Source organism: Typopeltis vanoorti, chromosome 12 (genome assembly GCF_054136105.1).
Source record: "Typopeltis vanoorti isolate ZY-2024b chromosome 12, IOZ_Tvanoo_1.0, whole genome shotgun sequence".
Taxonomy (NCBI): domain Eukaryota; kingdom Metazoa; phylum Arthropoda; class Arachnida; order Uropygi; family Thelyphonidae; genus Typopeltis; species Typopeltis vanoorti.
The window spans coordinates 126,033,973-126,053,494 of record NC_143560.1 but is presented as its reverse complement, the minus strand read 5'-3'; the positions used below and the strand labels follow the sequence as shown (position 1 = coordinate 126,053,494).

The 19,522-nt window shown below is 36.8% G+C and overlaps 1 protein-coding gene across 1 annotated transcript in view; it reads right to left on the bottom strand.

Annotated features, from left to right (window-relative positions):
- Sc2 (trans-2,3-enoyl-CoA reductase Sc2) overlaps nucleotides 1-19,522 on the bottom strand; it is a 279,834-nt gene that overhangs the window by 99,250 nt on the left and 161,062 nt on the right. The window contains exon 8 of the mRNA XM_090401561.1: nucleotides 507-579. Within this exon, the coding sequence (XP_090257687.1) occupies nucleotides 507-579 (73 nt within the window). The remainder of the gene's footprint in view (nucleotides 1-506; nucleotides 580-19,522) is intronic.

Sequence of the window (19,522 nt, the reverse complement as noted above, 5' to 3'; positions counted from 1 at the left end):
AAAAATAGAATCCTCATAAGAATTGTACCCCATGTGATCATAGTGACACCCTTACTTGGAGGAGGGGGGGGGGTGTCGAAACGGTTTTCTCATGTTGTAATTTGCTTATTTCTCTCAGTTTAATCTGATATTTTTTATCAATTTAAATTTGGATTCATGTTTTTTTTGTTTTGTTTTTTAATTTCAAGAAAAATATTGATTTTATTGGTATGAATTCAATTTGGTTTTCCCATCTCTGATATATATATATACATTTGTGGATTAGATTAAACTTGTCAAAATTATGTGTTAAACACATTTCCTTTCATGATACTTATTGCTTGAACATGAAAGGATAGCATAATATTACTGCTCTCAAAATATACCATTTACATTTTAAAGACCATAGCATATTTCAATGTTGAATCACTCAATCTATCTAGTATACATCATACCAACAGCATATGTAAATGAACAAAGAATTCTTAATATATTTTTCCTTATGCAAAAACTTCAGTATCACTTACTAGGAGGAGTATAAAGTGGATGATTAACATAGTAACCAACATAAAGCCCAAACAGCCAGTAATAAGAGCAGTTCTGAAAGAAAAATAAATACATTTTATTATTTATTTCATTACATCTAATTACATTACATTACATTTAAAATAGACCAACTCCCAAATTTCAGATTTGTGCAGTTGTGATATTTATTCTTAAAACATTTCTATAAGATATTTAAAATATATCAAATGAGTAAAGAAATAATGAGAGACAACAAAAAAGTGCATTTCATAATATCAATCTTGTAGAGTGATCATCACTACATTTAACGTGGACATACATTTTTTTGATTAGAGAGTTGCTTTAAGGCCAAAAGATAGATAAAGAGAGGAGAGCTCCATGTAGCCTTTAAGAATGCAGAGAATCAAGTGGAGCTTCTATCAAATATTCAAACTGCACTTTCTCGTAGTATGCGGATTTACATGGATACAGAAATGCACAAAGATGGTAAGTAATTTTTTGACTGAGCCAACCAAACTGTACTAAGTATTGGTTATAATAATAATTATAAAATGTTACAAAAGTACATTCCCTTAATATTTGTACATTCCATACTTAATATCAATAAAATTACCCAGGTACTTACAAAGTAAGTAGCTGGGCGATTTCTGTTCACCACCACTAACATGGTCCCAGCATAAAGATGTATGCAAAAACACAAGGAAAAAAGACAAGAAACAAAAAAAAAAAACTCTTACTTTGTTATTGGTGATATTAGTGATATCATTACATAGAATTCAGGCAACAGGAATTAGGGAAAGAAAGAAGTAGCTATAACATTCAACAATAAATATGAAAACTTCTTGAATGGCAGGCAATTTCAAGTGATATGGGCAAATTTCAAAGTTAGAAACTGAACAGAGATTTATTTGTGCTACAGTCCCACAGCAACTTCTGCTGAAAAAGAAGTGGAGGATTTTTCTTTTTTTTGAGTCACTGGTAAAAGCAGCTGACATAAAGAAAAGCAAATTACTGTTATTATTACTATTACTATTATTACGGGCAACTCCAGGGAGTCATTAGACTCATCGAGGGAGGCCCCAAATCATATTCATCACAACTATTCGACATTCATACAGTATCTATCATACCTCGCCTTAAACTCATTCACTGTCACAGCATCCACCACAGAATCAGGGAGCGCATTCCACTCATTCACTACTCTAAAAGTAAAGAACCCAGCTCTAACACTTTTACTAACCACACTTTTGCCCAGTTTCCATGGATGTCCCCTAGTCCTCCCACAACCAGCCCTGTTCTCAAAAATATCTTCTGAATTAATTTTATAGAAACCCTTCAGTCTAAATCATATCTCCCCTCCTCTGCCTATCAACCAATTTTTGCAACCCACAAATCCTCAACCTGTTCTCATACGGTTCATTCCACAGACCTGCTATCATCTTGGTCACTTGCCTCTGGATCCTCTCCACATCCTCCCCATCAAGAAGAAACCTAGGTGACCAAATCTGAGCACAGTAGTCGAGATGGGGTCTTATCAGGGCTCAATACAGAGGAACAATAACTTGCTTGTCTCTGCTTGTCGTTATGCTACAAAATGCTTGTAGTTATTGGTGATCTAAACATTAAAGTAAGAAACGAATACTAGACATACAGAAATGTTTGGAAAATTTTGTAGATAAATGGTAAAGCTAATAACAAAAGTACCTGGGTGATTTTTGTTCAACATTAATAACATGGTCCCAGCATAAAGACGTGTGCAAAAACACAAGGAAAGAAAATACAAGAAATAAGAAAATTCTTACTATGTTATTGCCGATATTAACGATATCATCACTGCTTAGGATGAGAGCATGGAAGAGATCTGAAATAGTGATCACTATTTAGTTATGAGTAGAATAAAAATTAACATCACATAGAAAACAAACACTATATGAGAAAGTAGTAACAATGATCAAAGATGAGCAACTTTCAGAGGTGAACTGTAGACTCAAATATTATTTGAGGAAAAAAATGAAGGCACCTGAAAATAAGAATAAACCTTACAAACTAGCAACTCTGAAGAAAATAATGATTTCCAGGTAGATATGTGGTGAAGAGTTCTGTAAGAATAGAAAAATCAGAATTTTTTTGTGGACTGATGAAGTTAAAGAGAACAGTTCTTAAAAACTAAGAAAGTCATAAGTTCCTAGATAGTAATTCAGCTAGAGAATAGAAAAAAAAATTATGAAAACTATGTTTAAAATTAGCTAAACCAAAGTAATGGGAAGACTATGGTAAGAATATAGAAAATAACCATCATCGAGATGGCAAAATGATCTGGAAGTTATTGAAAATTTTAGAAAGAAAATTTTAGGGAGCGAAAAGTAGTATATAAGGAACCCAAGATAAGAAAAATTAAAAAGGTAAGAAAAATTCTACAGATTAAAATATTCATGATATCTGGAGTAATTACTTCAAAAGAATACTAAATGAGATGAGCATGACAGAACAATAAATATTCAAGAAGAAATAGAATTCAGGAGAAAATATTCAAGAGGGAATGCATTAATGGAATACTTCTCAATACTTAATATAGAAAAAGTCATTAGAAAACTGCTGAAATGTAGAAACGCAGAGTAGATGATCAACAAGAAATGCTCAAAAATAAGTGGTATAAAAAGTTTACTGGAACTGCAATGCAATTCAGAAGGTCTGGTCAGAAGATTGAAGGACTGGAGTATAGCTCTCAATGCTATCCATCTAAAAAAAGAAAGAAATGAAACGGAATTCAAGAATTTCAGAGATATTTTCCTACTGTGCGTGTCCCAGTTAAGATTTATGCAAGCATACTTATTATTATTACTGGACTGGCACCTCCATGGAGTCCAAAGACATCTGAGAAACCTAAACTATCCATACAATCTATCATATGAACCCATTAACAGATATAACACTCAAAACTGACTCTGGCAACCTATTACACTCATTCATAACTCCAACAAAAATACTGTCCAACACACCTTTATTCAGCTTCCAGGAATAACTCCTTGTTCTGGTCCCTCCAACCAAGTGCTGAAACATTTCTCCTGCATTAATCCTATAAAACCCTTTAAGCAACTTAAATGTTTCTATCATATCCTCTCTTTTTTGCCTATCAACCAACTTCTGCAAACCACACACCCTCAATCTATCTTCATAGGGAAGATTTCACAGACCACTCACTATCTTGGTCACTCGTCTCTGAATCTTCTCTACAACTTCCTCATCCCCAAGAAGCCCATGAGACCAGACTTGAACATAGTAATTCAGATGCAGATGTATCATGGTCTTATAAAGAGCAATAACAACTTCCTTATCTCCACTTGTTAATGTGTTCTTCAATAGCCAAGTAATCTTATGGGCTAACTTAGCAACATGTCCTCTAAACTTTAACTCTCTGTCTACCACCACTCCTGAATCTCTAGCTTACAGTGCCATCAATGTGATACACAACTTATAATCTATTTATCCCAAAATTCATAACTTTACATTTCTCCACATTAAACTCATATCCATTATCTTTTACCCACACTGACAGCCTCTTTAAATCATTCTCAAGCTCTCCACATCGTTTTTGATTAACTATTACTCTATATAATTTTGCACCATCAGCAAACAACTGAATATTTCCTTCCAAGTTATTTCCTATATCATTTATACAAATTAAACAGCAATGGTCCCAGCAATGAACCTTGCAGCACACCACTAGTCACCTGTTTACCCCTTGATTCTGCCCCTCCATGTACCCCTTTCTGAAATATGTCTGGCATGCACCTTGTTATCCACATAACCAGTGTCATATCCATCCCCATTTGTTCTAATTTGTATAACAGAGTTGCATGTGATATTCTGTCAAATGCCTTTGCAAAATCCAGTAGAATCATTGGGAAACCATTTCCTTTACCCAACTCTGTTATTGTTCTATTATAAAAAGTTAGTAAATTACTAAGGCATGACCGACCCTTCACAAAAAAGTATTGGAAAAGTACTTTTTCCAGTACTTTTATCACCTCGCCTGAGATACTGATTGGTCTGTAATTTGCTACTGCAGTCTTAGAACCTCCCTTATGCAAGGGAATTATTTTGCCCTCTTTCCAATCTCTTGGAACTCTACCAAAGCTGAGACTTAAATTCAAGGCTTAGTCAGAGGCAATGCAAGTTCCCTTGTCCATTCTTGCAAAACCTGAACTGATATCCCATCTAATCCCACAGCTGTATTTACATAGAGATTCTGAAATATCCTAAGCGCCTCTAATTAATCCACCTCTGTTCCCACAGTGGTGTCTGTCACACAGGTTAAAGCAGTAACCTCACTAGGATGATATATCCTTACAAAGTGTTCAGTCAGTAGCTTAAGTATTTTATCCGCTTCTATCTCCTTGTGACCATCATCATCACTCATTAAGGTTAATCTTCCATAGTCATTCTTCCTCTTACTTGCCACATAATGAAAGAACTCTTTGGGATTTCCTTTGGTCTGCTCAGCCAGATTCTTCTCATAATCTGATTTTGCCTTTCTTGCCATGCTGGTCACCTTTCTTGCCTGAGCATTATACTGTTCGTGAGTTTGTTAGTTACCTTCCTGTTTATATATCCTCCACAGCATTTTCTTCTTCTGCAGCTCATGCTTAATGATATTACTCATCCATCTAATTAATCCTCCGTAATCTCCATGCACTACTATCATTCTTACCCTGCAGTGTTTTATGCCATGGCACAGATTTAAGCTTCTTCCTAAGCTTATCATAAATATGTGCCTTGTAGTAGTTCCACATATACCCCCTTCTTGACAGAATATTTCCCATGTTGTACAATCTCCCAAATCAAACCTGCATAGTCATTTTCACTAATCGGAGGCAATGTGGTCACCTTGGTTATGGATAACTTTTTTGATCCCATTAATAGGTCTAATACTCTCACACTCCTAGTCCCCTCCATCAAATGCTGCCTCAAGTAATTATCTCTTAGTAGGTGTATAAATTCAATTTCCTTCCTACCATGTGATATTTCTTCCTTCCAGTCTATATGTCCATAGTTGAAGTCCCTCATAATAATCACTCGACCTGTATTCATTGTACTAATTTGCTGATGCATGTCTTCCAGATCATCTGTAGAACTCCCTGGACTATAGCAACAATCAACTGTATATTTTGTCTTACTGGCCTTAATTTCACACCAGACTGCTTCAAATGAACAGCCACCCTTCTGCCTATCTCTTATTCTTTGTGGCTGCAATTCATCACTTATTTTTTCTATCTTTCCCGAAAATACTAAACCCTTCACATTCTATCCCTGTAACTACATCATCAACTGTTAGCCAAGTCTTACTAATACCTATAACGTTTGGTGAAGTTCCATTGACCAATGCCAAAAGCACTTAAGATGCTTGGAAAAACTGTGGAAGAACATGCAGGTTCATGTCAAATAGTGGTTGCCAGGATCAGTTTTCACTTTAAGACAAATAATTGAGAAATCATGGGAATATAGCTTTGTATAGCTATAGAAACATCTGAAAAGGTGCCAAGAGAAAAGCTGCTCAAGAACTACAATTATAAGGTGTAATGGAGATATTATTCACAGCAATGCATCAACTCTGAACTAAAGATACAGGAAGATGGTTAGATATCAGGTGTAAGCTGAGGGTCGTAAACCTGATGAGCACTATCTCCACTCTTATTCATAATTTATAGTGATCATATTATGAAGAAAAGGCATTTAATTTAATATTAAAATCACAGATATTTCTTTAATTTACACAGATGACATTATATGTTTAAATAAATCCAGCATGATTTATTCAGGGCTCAATGTACTGAACAACTACTATAACAAGTTAGATATGAAAATCAGCAATAAAAAGACAAACTAAGAAAATGACAAGAACAATGAAAATAAAGTGCATTCTCAACGATGAACCTACAGAAGTAGTAAATATTTTGACAACTTTTAGTGAGAATGGCAAATTACATATGGAAACAACAGAATAAGCAAAACTGGCATGTTGAGAAGTCCTCTCAAAGGAGGAAAAAGACACAGAATGACCAAGTTATTTGTATATTGATGCAATTATAAGTGCTTTAGAAAGTGAAATAGAAGATCAGAAAATACTATAGCTCTGATAATTAACAGGGATTGCTTATGGGTCAAAGCTTAAGTGACAACTGGGGAGACCTTCAAATAGCATTTTAAGGAATGTGGAGAATCAAGCAGAACATCTGACATCAAGTCCAATCCTCACCTTCTTGTGGTGAACTCTGTATCAACCTGGATACTGAACAAATGAAGATGAGCTAGCAATTTGGAGTTTAACTGACCAAACTGTATTTTCCATTCACTTAAAAGAAAATGGTGATACAGCAAGATGAAAAGTGATGAGAGCTGGGATGTCACTGGTTAAACAAGGGCCCCCACTGTTTTTATCAGAGAACCAGGGCAAACAGTAAAAAGTCAGCTATTGGAACTAATCCCAATTCAACATCAGTAGAGTTCAAAATTGGCACCATCAACATAAGATTAATAAAAAGAAATGGAAATAGCAGAAGAATTGGATAAATACCAGATTGATATAATAGGTGTTACCAAAATAAAGAAGGAAAAAACAGATGAGATCTTACTAAGCAACAATGTAAGTTTTTATATTCCAGCAATAATGATCATGGAAAGAAAGGAGTAGATATAACCTTCAATGACAAAAATGAAGACAATCTTCTGGAATGGCAGGCAATATCAAGTAGAGCGATGAGGACAAACATCAAAATGGGGAATTGGACAATCAGACCATTTGTGCTTATGGTCCAACAGAAATTCTACTAATGAAGAATTTTTTGAAAAGTTGGTCCTTGTTGGAGATCTAAACAACAGAGTAGGAAATGAATACCAGAAATGTTTTGGGAAAATTTGGAGAAAAAGGCAACGATAATAATAATGGTAAGTCATTGCTAACACCACATTCCAACATAAAGATGTGCACAAATTTGCAGGGAGAGAAGATACGAGGAATAAGAAGAGTCTCGCTGACGATGTTGTTATGGATAGCAACATCTTCATAATTCAAATGACACAAAAGTATACTGGCAAACCTTTACTTATGAATTCTCAAGAAATAAACAATTCGTATTTAAGAACATTGCATGCACTAACAAATTGTGACTTCTAATTAATTTAATGAACACAGACCTTGTGATTACAAACGTTTTATGATGAGTGAAGTTCATTGATATTTTACGATGTGCAATGGAACACATTTAGTCTAGTAATTCCTTCCCCTTTCTGTACCAACACATATTGAATATTCTTCAGATGATGAAACATATTCTGCATATTAATCCAGCATGACAGTGCTGGATCTGGTAATAGCATCAGAAGATGTATCCATACAGTAAAGTATGGATACATCTTCTGATGCTATTAGAAACAGTAAACACTCTGCCTCTGATGAGAAGGAGCAACCATGCAGTCTTGTTCTGGGAGGTTGCTAAAAGTGTGGAATTCTCTGTAAAAGGGTTTATGTTGAACTAAAAAGATGGTAGTTACAAAAGACTCAGGAAGACTTAGTAGTAGCGGCTTGAAAAACTATAAGGAAAAAATATCAGTAGTGAATGGGAAGTGGTCAGGGATTGTTTGAGAGATGTGTATCAGACTGCATGCCCACAGTCAGGAAGATAAACCAAGTGGGGGTTAAGTGGATAAATTGAGATAAAGCAACAGCTACAAAAAAAAAAAAAAAAAAAAAAAAAAAAACCATCATGGAAGGGAAGGAATAAAAAAAAAGAAGATCATCAGCATACTCATGAGCAGTACAAACTGTAAACAAGAAGGGTGACTGGTATGGTAAGAAAAGCCAAATCAAGATTATGAGAAAAAATTTGCTAAGCAGGCCAAAGAATCCAAAAGAGCTTTTTCCCTTATGTAGCAAGTTCCAGGAAGAATGACTATGAAAGATGATGTTCATGAATGCTGATGGTAGGGAGGTGACAGAAGCAAAATAAATAGTTGAACTGCAAAGTAATTACTTTGCAAAGATATATCATCCATGCAGAGATTTTGCAGTTACTGATGTGACAGAGACTGAGGTGGATAAACTGGAGGTACTCAACGCATTGAAAAATATCAATGTGAATATAGCAGTGGGATGGATGGCATGTGCTACAAATGTGCAAGAGTATTGCCAATAACTATGAAGAAGTTGTTTAAGACTCAGCTATGGAAAGGTTCCAAGGGAATGGAAAGGGGGTAAGATATTTCCATTACATACAGGTGACTCAAAACTTATGCCGCCTGAAGGTAGACTTAACTTAAAGTCTAGTTGCTGGCTGGCTGGAACTTTTTCTAAGCCTATCTTCAACCGGTTCCTAAGTTAGCTGATCTCTGGAATGAGCAAGCAGGTTTTATCTCCCAGAAACTTGGGTTTTTCATCCCGTAAACTCAAGAAAATTGACCGTAGAGCCCACTTTATTTCAGACAGTAACATATCCTGTTACAGTTAGGTACCAAGAGATGGCAGCACTTGTTTGCCCGTCTCTTCATTGGCGCCACTTATAATTAGTGATGATATGGGCCAGCTATTTCTGATTAGCTACCAGTGAATAGTGAACTGCCCACTCAGTCTCCAAAAGCTAGATAGGGTTTAACCTCCCTACCGGCCGAGGTGGATGAAATAGTGAGACCAAATTGCACTTCTTATCCATGTTATTCAATAGGTGTTACAGAATCGTATCCAGATTTAGCTGGACGTCTATAGATGTCATGGCCGGTTAGGGGGGAGGGGGTTAAAGGCCTCGCTTACTCCTTACAAGGGAATAAAAGGCATTAGCTGATTTTTTTTTTTTTTTTCTTGCTCCAAAACTTGCAGACCATGCTTTTGATATGATTCACAGAATCAACTGGAAAAAGATACCATGCTCCATCAAGTAAATTTAGAAGAGAAAGACTGCTTTTGGGATCTGCAGCTGCTCTCAGAAATCCACATAATTTGAATATCTTCTTCTTCTTTGAGTGCCATCTCCTTTCAGAGGTCAGCGACCACTTTGGCAAATGTTGAGCAATCCTCGGCCACCCTGAATAGTCCATCAGAGCTCATGTCAGTGAACTGTCTGATGTCTGCCAGCCAAGATTTTCTTCGTCTTCCTTGTCCTCTTCTTCCATTTATCTTCCCTTTTATAATCAATTGAAGTATCTTATATTTTTCATTATGAAGCAGGTGATCAAGATATGCAAGTTTTCTTATTTTTATGAAATAAGAAAAACTTTTAAATTTAAAACTTTTAAACTTAATTTTATTATTTTATGGTATCTAAAAGCTCATGTGATTTCCCCATTTGCTCCAGTACTTTTTGATTGGATGTTTTTGCTGTCTATGGAATTTTTAACATTCGTCTGTACAATCACATCTCAAACATGTCAATTTTTTTTTAATAGATTTTTCTTCCAGGTTTACACCATACAACAGTACAGACCATACATAGCAAATAACCATATACTCTAAGCTCTAAATTTAAATTGTGATTACACAGTGTTGATTTCATCAGAAGAATAGTTTTTCTTGCAATTTCAATTCTAATTTTTATTTCCATTTCTGGATTGCATTCTTCATTTAATCAACATCTGAGATACTTAAATTTTGTCACTCTTTCTATTTGTTTCCTGTTTAAACAAAGTGCTGAATTAAGAATTGGTTTCTTCTTCATGACCATGAATTTATAAGGTTTTCGTAATATTAATCCAATTTTTTGCTCTCTTCATTCGCTAGTCTGAGAAGATTTTGAAGATTCTGAATATTGCCAGCCAGGAGAGCTGTGTCATCAACATATCAGATGTTGCTGATGATTTCACCATTTATGAGGATGATCTGAAAAGTTCTCAGCCTAACAATGAAAAAAACAGATTTATAATTTCAAAATTATTTTTATTTTTCAACATAATCTCCCTTAAGAATAATACATTTATTCCAGTGATGCTCCAGCACCATCATCCCGTTCCTGTAGTGGTTCTCAGTAAGATCTGCAAAATACCACTCTACAGTTGCAATCACCTCTTGATTCGAAGAAAAACGCTAACCAGCGAAGAAGAATTTTAGTTTGGGGAAGAGATAGAAGTCAGAGGGAGCCAAATCTGGGGAATAGGGTGGATGTTCCAACAATTCATAGTGCAGATTCCTTAATTTTCCCATTGCCAAAACACCTTTGTGGGCAGGTGCATTGTCCTGATGAAAGATGATTTTTTTCTTTCTGCAAACTGGGTCTTTTCCCATGAATTTTTTCATTTAGTTTGGTTAAAAGATCGGAATAATATTCCCAGGTTATTGTTTTATCCTTTTCAAGATAATTAATAAACAAAATGCCTTTAGCATCCCAAACACCGATGGCATGAACTTTCCTGCTGATGGAACCGACTTTGTCTTCTTTGGTGCTGAACAGCTTCTGTCCATTGTTTTGACTGCAGTTTGGATAATTGGATGTAATGGTGTATCCGAGTCTCATCCATAGTACTAAATTGATGCACACAATCAGTTTTATTCTTGTTAAAACGTTCCAAGTACTGTTCAGAGATTTTCATGCGAGTGCATTTTTGATCTGCTGTGAGCCAGCGTGGCACCCATCTTGCACAAAGCTTTTTCATTTGTGAGAGGCTTTGCTTGGGGGTAGGTTTTTGCCTGTCTCAGAGTGGGGCCACCACTATGATTATGGCTCTGCTTGGTGGTGGGGTGAGCCTGTCACTGAGTGGAGCCGCCACTGAGCTGGACAGCCCTTCGGTCACTCGTAAGGAGTGACCTAAATATTAGACGGCATGGGGGAGCGCCTAATTTCTAGAGAGGTCTTTACTTAAACAGCATCTCAATAAAGGTCGAAACTGGTCTTGGTAGTGACCCTTCCCTTAATGCATAGTTATACATGTCTGCAATGAGATGTGCTTTGCGTTATGGGATACTAAGGCAAGTAATGAGAAGTTATACCACCTTTGCGATGAGTTGCCTAAGTCTCAAAAATACTTCAGTTGCAAACTCTTCTTTGATTACACTTGGCTAAAGGATTAAACCAAATATATAATTGGTAGCATAGCCAAGTGAAAAAAATTTCCATCAACTTATCTTTAATCTAGAGAAATTTAATAAAAAGGTGTGACACCTTTTGGCACCTGATATATGGAAATATGACTTCTCCATTACTTCCACCTTAGTATCACCACCTCTAGGTCTGGCTCCCACTGATGATACCTCAATAAAGATCGAAACTGGTCTGGGTAGTAACCTTTCCCTTAATGCATAGCATTATACATGTCTACAAGGAGATGTGCTTTGCATTATGGGATACTAAGGCAAGTGATGAGAAATCATACCACCTTTGCCACAAGTTGCCCTGGTCCTGAAAATTCTTCAGGTGCAAACTTTGTATGCTTACATTTGGATAAAGGATTAAACCAAAAACTGCACGATATTCAATTTTATTCATTTCAAGGGAACACTTTTGGTTTAAACAGCTATATAAAATAAACTACTTGATAGAATGACTTGCAATTTCACATGCATGCTTATGACAAATGTGCCGACTTGGGGAAAAAAAAAAAAATCTTGGCAATAGTGTTGCCATCTATGGTCGAGGGCGAGAACTTTTCAGACCACCATCATACATTAATCCCTTCCTCTCTTCCTTTTAAGATTCTTGAAACATAGCTTCTGAGTATATGTTAAAGAGGAGAGGTGACACGACATATCCTTGACTTACTCCTCATTTGATGTTAATGGAGTCTGTAATACTCATAGATAAGCTTATACGTTGGTTATGCATTACTAAATCACTTAAGAAATTGACAACATAGATAAGAATATAAATTAAATTACACTTTAATAAATATTTCCGATATTTCGGCAACGTCACATTGCCATCTTCAAAAGGAAAACGTATAAAAAAGGCATGTGCATGTAGGCACTACAACACAGTAACTGAGAATGAAGTGATGAAGCTATTGTTCTCCTAAAAGTCCTGATAGTGCCCACTAGCAGGCTAAGTAGGTGTTCTTGGCCATTAGGCTGAAGGTCTGCTCCAAAATTTGGGGCAGTCTCATACAACCAAATTTGTTGAGGTTTAGAGAGTTTCTTAGGGCTGAGGCTGATCCATGAATAGTCTTTCAAATTTGTATTTGCTACGGTGTATTACTGTAGCTTTCTTCCACCGTATATGTGGCATGTATCCAGAGCATGGTCTGGACTTGTGAAACCAGATGTACTCCTTGTGTTCCTAAATTCTGATATTCGCTGACCTGCCTGTTTGGCCAAAGTAAGACAGTTTACAGCTGCAAGGGATCTGGTATACACAAGGCAGGTCTAGGTGAAGTGGTTGGTCTGTAGTGGAGCGGATAAGGGATGCCAATTTTCTGTATGGTCTGTAACAGGAGGTCAAGTCATGTTTTTTTTTTAATTTTGGTAATTTTTTCCAAGGTGCCTCGGATGTAGGGAATGGTGATGGATTTAGAGTAATCCTTGTTGTGAAGAAGGGGGGGGGTTGTGGTTTGTTAGTTTCAATTTTTTTGGATTTTTTTTTGGGGGGGGGGGGGGGGGTAGGCATTAGCTGAGAAAGTGTTGAGGATGTGATTTAGTTCAGTGTTTAGGTCTTGTCATTAGAACAGATTAGTTTAGACCTGTTGTATAGGGTTTTCACCGCTCCATATTGTTTTGAGGAGGGGGGGGGAGTGTTGGTGAAAGTACCTGCCTGTATGGGTGGATTTTTTATAAACTGAGAAAACCAAGGTTCCATCAGGCTGGGGGGGGGGGGGTGACTAGTGTGTCTAGGAAAGGGAGGCTGTTGTTTTCCTCTTTTTCAAGAGTGAACTTGATTCTGGGGTGTTGGTTGTTTAAGTGTGTTAAGGAGGAGAGTATATCAGAGCCATGCGGCCAAATAGCGAACACATCATCAATGTAGCGAAGCCATATGGTTGGTTTTTGTGGGGCAGAGGCTAAGGCTTTTTCTTCAAAGGTCTCCATAAAGAAATTGGCCAAGGGTGGGGAGAGTGGTGAACCCATGGCTGTCCCCTCTATTTGTTTGTAGAATTTTCCTGCCAAACGAAGTAGCATGAGTTCATTGTGAACTGAAATAAGGCTGAGATATCGGGAGAAAATTTAGCTTGGATTAGATCAAAATTTTCCTTGAGTGGGACATTTGTGAATAAGGAGATGTCAAAGCTGACGATTATGTCAGTATGTTGGAGTGTAAGGTTTTCTATGCGCCTAATGTTTAGCTAATTTGTATGTGGGGGAATCAATGCCATACACTATGGGATGTATAGGCACATTTTCTTTATGTATTTTTGGGAGTCCATAAATATGGGGGGGGGGTATAGAGTTAAACGGTTTTAATCTGTTAGTAACTTCTACAGGCCAAGATGTGACTTTCTTAAGGAGCCTGTGACGTTTTCTGATTAGGTGGGATTGTATTCAATAGGGAGGTAAGCTTACCTGTGTAGTCCCTTTGGTTAAGTACTACAGTTGCATTTCCCTTATCTGCTTTGGTGATAACTATTTCTTTATTATTCCTTATTTCCTGCAGAGCTTTATATTCCCTGTTGAATATGTTGTTTTTTGGTGGTCTTGCTTTGGACAGGACACAAGCTACATCCAGTCTTGCACTGTTGGCGATTTGATTCGGAAGGTGACAGATTCCGCGTTCGATCTGGATCATAATATCCTCACTAGGTATTTTTCTGGGAGCAATGGCGAAGTTGTGGCCACGTGAAAGCGCGTTGAGCGATTCAGGCTTCAAGGCAACTGAAGAAAGGTTGATTACGGTGTTGGTAGGAAGTTTTGGATTGACGGTAGATTTCTGTTTTAATTTTTCGAATTTTTTGATCTGTTGACCTCGTATTTTTTCAAATTCTTTGTCTGCTGCAGTACACAAGACATCATGTAAAATTGACCAAAGCTCTTGATTTAAAGTGCACGAAAGCTCTTCTTCAAGAGCACGAATAGCTTTGTTAATGTCAACTAAGAGAAACTGAGTGGCAGCAATTTGTTCCCGAAGAAAAGCGTAGCTGGTGTGGTTATAGATATAAAGAGCTTTTTGTGAAACAAAACGGTGCTTGAATTTTACAAAATTTGGGATCACCTGATTATCTCAGCAGCGTTTAGGAAAGTTAGACGATTTAATTGTCTAGATAACTTCAACTTCATTTTACCACATTGGCGGGCATTCTGTGCGATGGCATCTCCGTGGATGATGGTAATTCTTATAGACAAGCTTATACGTTGTTTATGCATTACTAAATCACTTAAGGAATTGACAACATAGATAAGAATATAAATTAAATTACACTTTAATAAATATTTCCAATATTTCAGCAACGTCACGTTGCCATCTTCAAAAGGAACTTATAAAAAAGGCACGTGCACGTAGGCACTCAGTGGCGGATTAAGGATAGTTGGGGCCCCTAGGCAAATTATATTTCGGAGCCCCTCCCAAAAAAAGAATAAAAGTTAGGTGGGAAATAAAAGAAATTTTGTACTTTTGAATTTTTTTGAACTTCTGGATTTTTCAGCCTGTTAAAGGGTTAAAGGATGATAAATAAAAAAAACTTTTTATTGATTTATTTATTCATTTTTTTTATCAATTTTTTTTACAAAGTTTTTTTTTTTATTTGCACTACACTCAAATAATGAAAACACGAAAAGTCACACTAAAAAGTTATTTTTGAAACAAACACCTCACTCTTACACGATTCAATAACAAATGAAGTTAAGGAGCAACCATGCAAAACTTCCTATCTCGGCAATACAATCAGTTTTTGTGACCTCGAAGCTGTGAACAGCGCCGTGCGCCGACATTGGTAATGCTGTTTAATTTAAAGCGCAGATAGCGCGGGCTGATCAAAATACAAAACTTGTCAACTAGCGCCGATGTTTTTATTGCGGCATTATTTAAAGCTTAGATAGTGCGCGCTGTTCAAAATACGTATAAAACATATAAAATAATTGTTTGAAAAAAATTTTGCTTAATATAATCAAGATTTTTATGATGTTTACTGAAAACATTAATCTATTTTAAAACACTATAGGAAAATGTCTTGGCTTGGGGGGGCCCCAAAGCTTCAGGCCCCTAGGCACGTGCCTCATTGCCTTAATGGGCAATCCGCCACTGTAGGCACTACAACATAGTAACTGAGATGAAGTGATGAAGCTATTGTTCTGCTAAAAGTCCTGACGGTGCCCCCTAGCAGGCTAAGTAGGTGTTCTTTTCTGTTGGGGTGAAGGTCTGCTGATGTAAGCCTCCCAGATTTGAGGCAGTCTCATACAACAAAATTTGTTGAGGTTTGGAGAGTTTAGGGCTGAGCTTGATTCCATGAATAATCTTTCGAATTTGTATTTGCTACGGTGTATTACTGTAGTTTTCTTCCACCGTATTCTGTGGCGTGAATCCAGAGCACTGTCTGCAAGACCAGAGTGGCTGTACTTGTGAAACCGGATGTAGTCCTTGTGTTCCTTAATTCTGATATTCGCTGTCCTGCCTGTTTGGCCAAAGTAAGAAGTTTAAAGCTGCAAGTGACCTGGTACACACCAGGTAGGTCTAGGGAAAGTGGTTGGTCTTCAGTGGAGCAGATGCCTCGGATGTAGGGAATGGTGATGGATTTAGAGTAATCCTTGTTGTGAAGAAGGGGGGGGGGGTTGTGGTTTGTTGGTTTCAATATTTTTTGGATTTTTTTTGGGGGGAGGGGGGGGGTAGCCATTGGCTGAGAAAGTGTTGAGGATGTGATTTAGTTCAGTGTTTAGGGCCTTGTTGTTAGAACAGATTAGTTTAGCCCAGTTGTATAGTGTTTTCACCACTCCATATTGTTGTGAGGGGAAGGGGGATTATTGGTGAATGTACCTGCCTGTATGGGTGGGTTTTCTATAAACTGAGAAAACCAAGGTTCCATCAGGCTGGGGGGGGGGACTAGTGTGTCTAGGAAAGGGAGGCTGTTGTTTTCCTCTTTTTCCATAGTGAACTTGATTCTGGGGTTAAGTGTGTTAAGAAGGAGAGTATATCAGAGCCATGCGGCCAAATAGCGAACACATCATCGACGTAGCGAAGCCATATGGTTGGTTTTTGTGGGCAGAGGTTAAGGATTTTTCTTCCAAGGTCGCTATAAAGAAATTGGCCAAGGGTGGGGAGAGTGGTAAACCCATGGCTGTCCCCTCTATTGGTTTGTAGAATTTTCCCTGCCAAATGAAATAGCCTGAGTTCATTGTGAACTGAAATAGGGCTGAGATATCGGGAGAAAATTTAGCTTGGATTAGCTTTAAAGTTTCCTTGCGTGGGACATTTGTGAATAAGGAGGAGACATCACAGATGACCATTATGTCAGTATGTTGGAGAGTAAGGTTTTCTATGCTGACTTTGAAGTGGACTGAGTTTTTCATGTGTGATGGTGTCTTGCCAGTATAGTGTGCACCTACTTAGCCTGCTAGGTGGCACCATCAGGACTTTTAGGAGAACAATAGCTTCATCACTTCATTCTCAGTTACTGTGCTATAGTGCCTATGCCTACATGCACATGCCTTTTTTATAAGTTCCTTTTGAATATGGCAACACATGTAGATAAGAATATAAATTAAATTACACTTATTAAAGTGTAATTTAATTTATATTCTTATCTACATTGTCAATTCCTTAAGTGATTCAGTAATGTATAACCAACGTATAAGCTTATCTATGAGTATTACCATCATCCACGGAGATGCCATCGCACGGAAGGCCTGCCAATATGGTAAAATGAAGTTGAAGTTATCTAGACAATTAAATTGTCTAACTTTGCTAAAATGCTGCTGGGATAATCACGTAATCCCAAATTGTGTAAAATTCAAGCGAATATCAGAATTTAGGAACACAAGGACTACATCCGGTTTCACAAGTCCAGACCATGCTCTGGATACACGCCACACAATACGGTGGAAGAAAGCTACAGTAATACACCGTAGCAAATACAAATTTGAAAGACTATTCATGGAATCAGCCTCAGCCCTAAGAAACTCTCCAAACCTCAACAAATTTGGTTGTATGAGACTGCCCCAAATTTGGGAGGCTTTCATAAGCAGACCTTCAGCCCACTGGCCAAGAACACCTACTTAGCCTGCTAGGGGGCACCATCAGGACTTTTAGGAGAACAATAGCTTCATCACTTCATTCTCAGTTACTGTGTTGTAGTGCCTACGTGCACGTCTTTTTTATAAGTTCCTTTGAAGATGGCAATGTGACATTGCCAAAATATCGGAATATTTATTAAAGTGTAATTTAATTTATATTCTTATCTCTTTTGTCAATTCCTTAAGTGATTTAGTCATGGAGTCTGTAATAATGTTATCAACTTTAACAGATGCCTTTTGGTTCCAATATAAGTTTTCAATGATGAAAACTTAGGATCCTGATGTCTTTACCATCTATACATTTCTTTTTAATAATTCAATAATTTTAGTATGTTGGACTTTGTCAAATGCTTTCTTGAAGTCGATGAAGGAAATAAATACTTCCTTATTTGGTTACTACATTGGAATAATGGAATTGGAATAATTGAGTTGAGAACAGAAAAGAGATTCCCAAACTGCTTCTAAAGCTGAATTGGGTATCACTGATGGTGTGCTCACATTTTCTGTATATTCTTTTTTTGAATTATTTTCAGAAACATTTTGATAATCATCATCATTCACCCACTATGCCAATTTATTTAAATCATCCTGCAGGATATCTGCATTACCTTTATCAACTATTGCTCAAAAATGTTTCTGAATAAATACGAATGCATTAAATTTCTCAACGATGTCTCAGTGACTTAAACGAAATATTGGAAGAATTAAATATTATTTTTAATTCTTTCTCAAATGTTGTGTCACTCCATAAGTCCTAAACATGAGTTTCTCCTAGCACTTAAGCCTTAACACACAAATTTCAGAGACCATTTAGTAAATCAGGAGTGGTAGTATTCAAAATTGGGTTAAAGGTAAGGTCCAGGAATGGGTGAATAAGAATACGATACTCTATAGTGGACAGCCCAGCTTTGTAAAACATAATTTACTCACATTTTATAATAGAATGACAGCAGAATTAGATAAGGGAAATGAACATGCCATGATAATGTTTGACTTTGTAATGACATTTGACAGAATACCACATGGAAAACTATTACAAAAGTTGCAACAAACAGGAATGGATATGAAGCTGTTAGCACAAATAGAAGTTTAGCTATATGTTAATGATAAAGAGAAAGATTGAGAGAGTATTCGGTTGTTTGCTGATGATACAAAACCTGGGAGAGCAACAGTTGATAAAAGTAATGCAGATATTCTGTAGAATGGTTTAAATAAACTGGCATAGTGAATGAATGATAATGATCATCAGTTTAATGTTGGGTTGAAAAGGTGACATATTGTGTATTGCATTGATGGTACATCACTGCAGGAAATTGATAGGCTAGGGAGTTTGAAGTGATGGTGGACAGTGGGTTGAAGTTCAGAGGACATATTGCAAAAGCTGGCAAAATAGCTCAGAGGATTAATTAGATGTTGAAAAATACAAGTAACAATAGAGAGGTCAGTCTCTTTATAAGGCTATGATTTGGCTGCATCTTGACCATTATGTACAGATTTTGGTTACTTGGGTTTCTTGGGGATCAGATGGTGGAGAGATTTGGAGACTAGTAACTAAGCTGGTGGTCTGTGGAATGCTACCTATGAGGTAAGTTGAAGGTGTGTGAGTTGCAAAGTTCAGTTAATAGGTGGAAAAGAGGAGCGTGACAGAAACTTATAAGTTAATAAAGGTGTTCTATAAGACTGGATCAAAGGAAATAATGCATGACAAATAGATAAAAAACTAGAGGTCACTCCTGGAAGTTGTATAAGAGTGTAATGGTTTTATTTATTTCAAATCCAAACACAAGTGGTACAGTAGTAAGTAAGTGGTACAACATTATTTACAACAAATTAGGATACATTACAAATGAGAACAGATTAAATTTGGTAAGTGAATTACACATGGACTAATAAGTA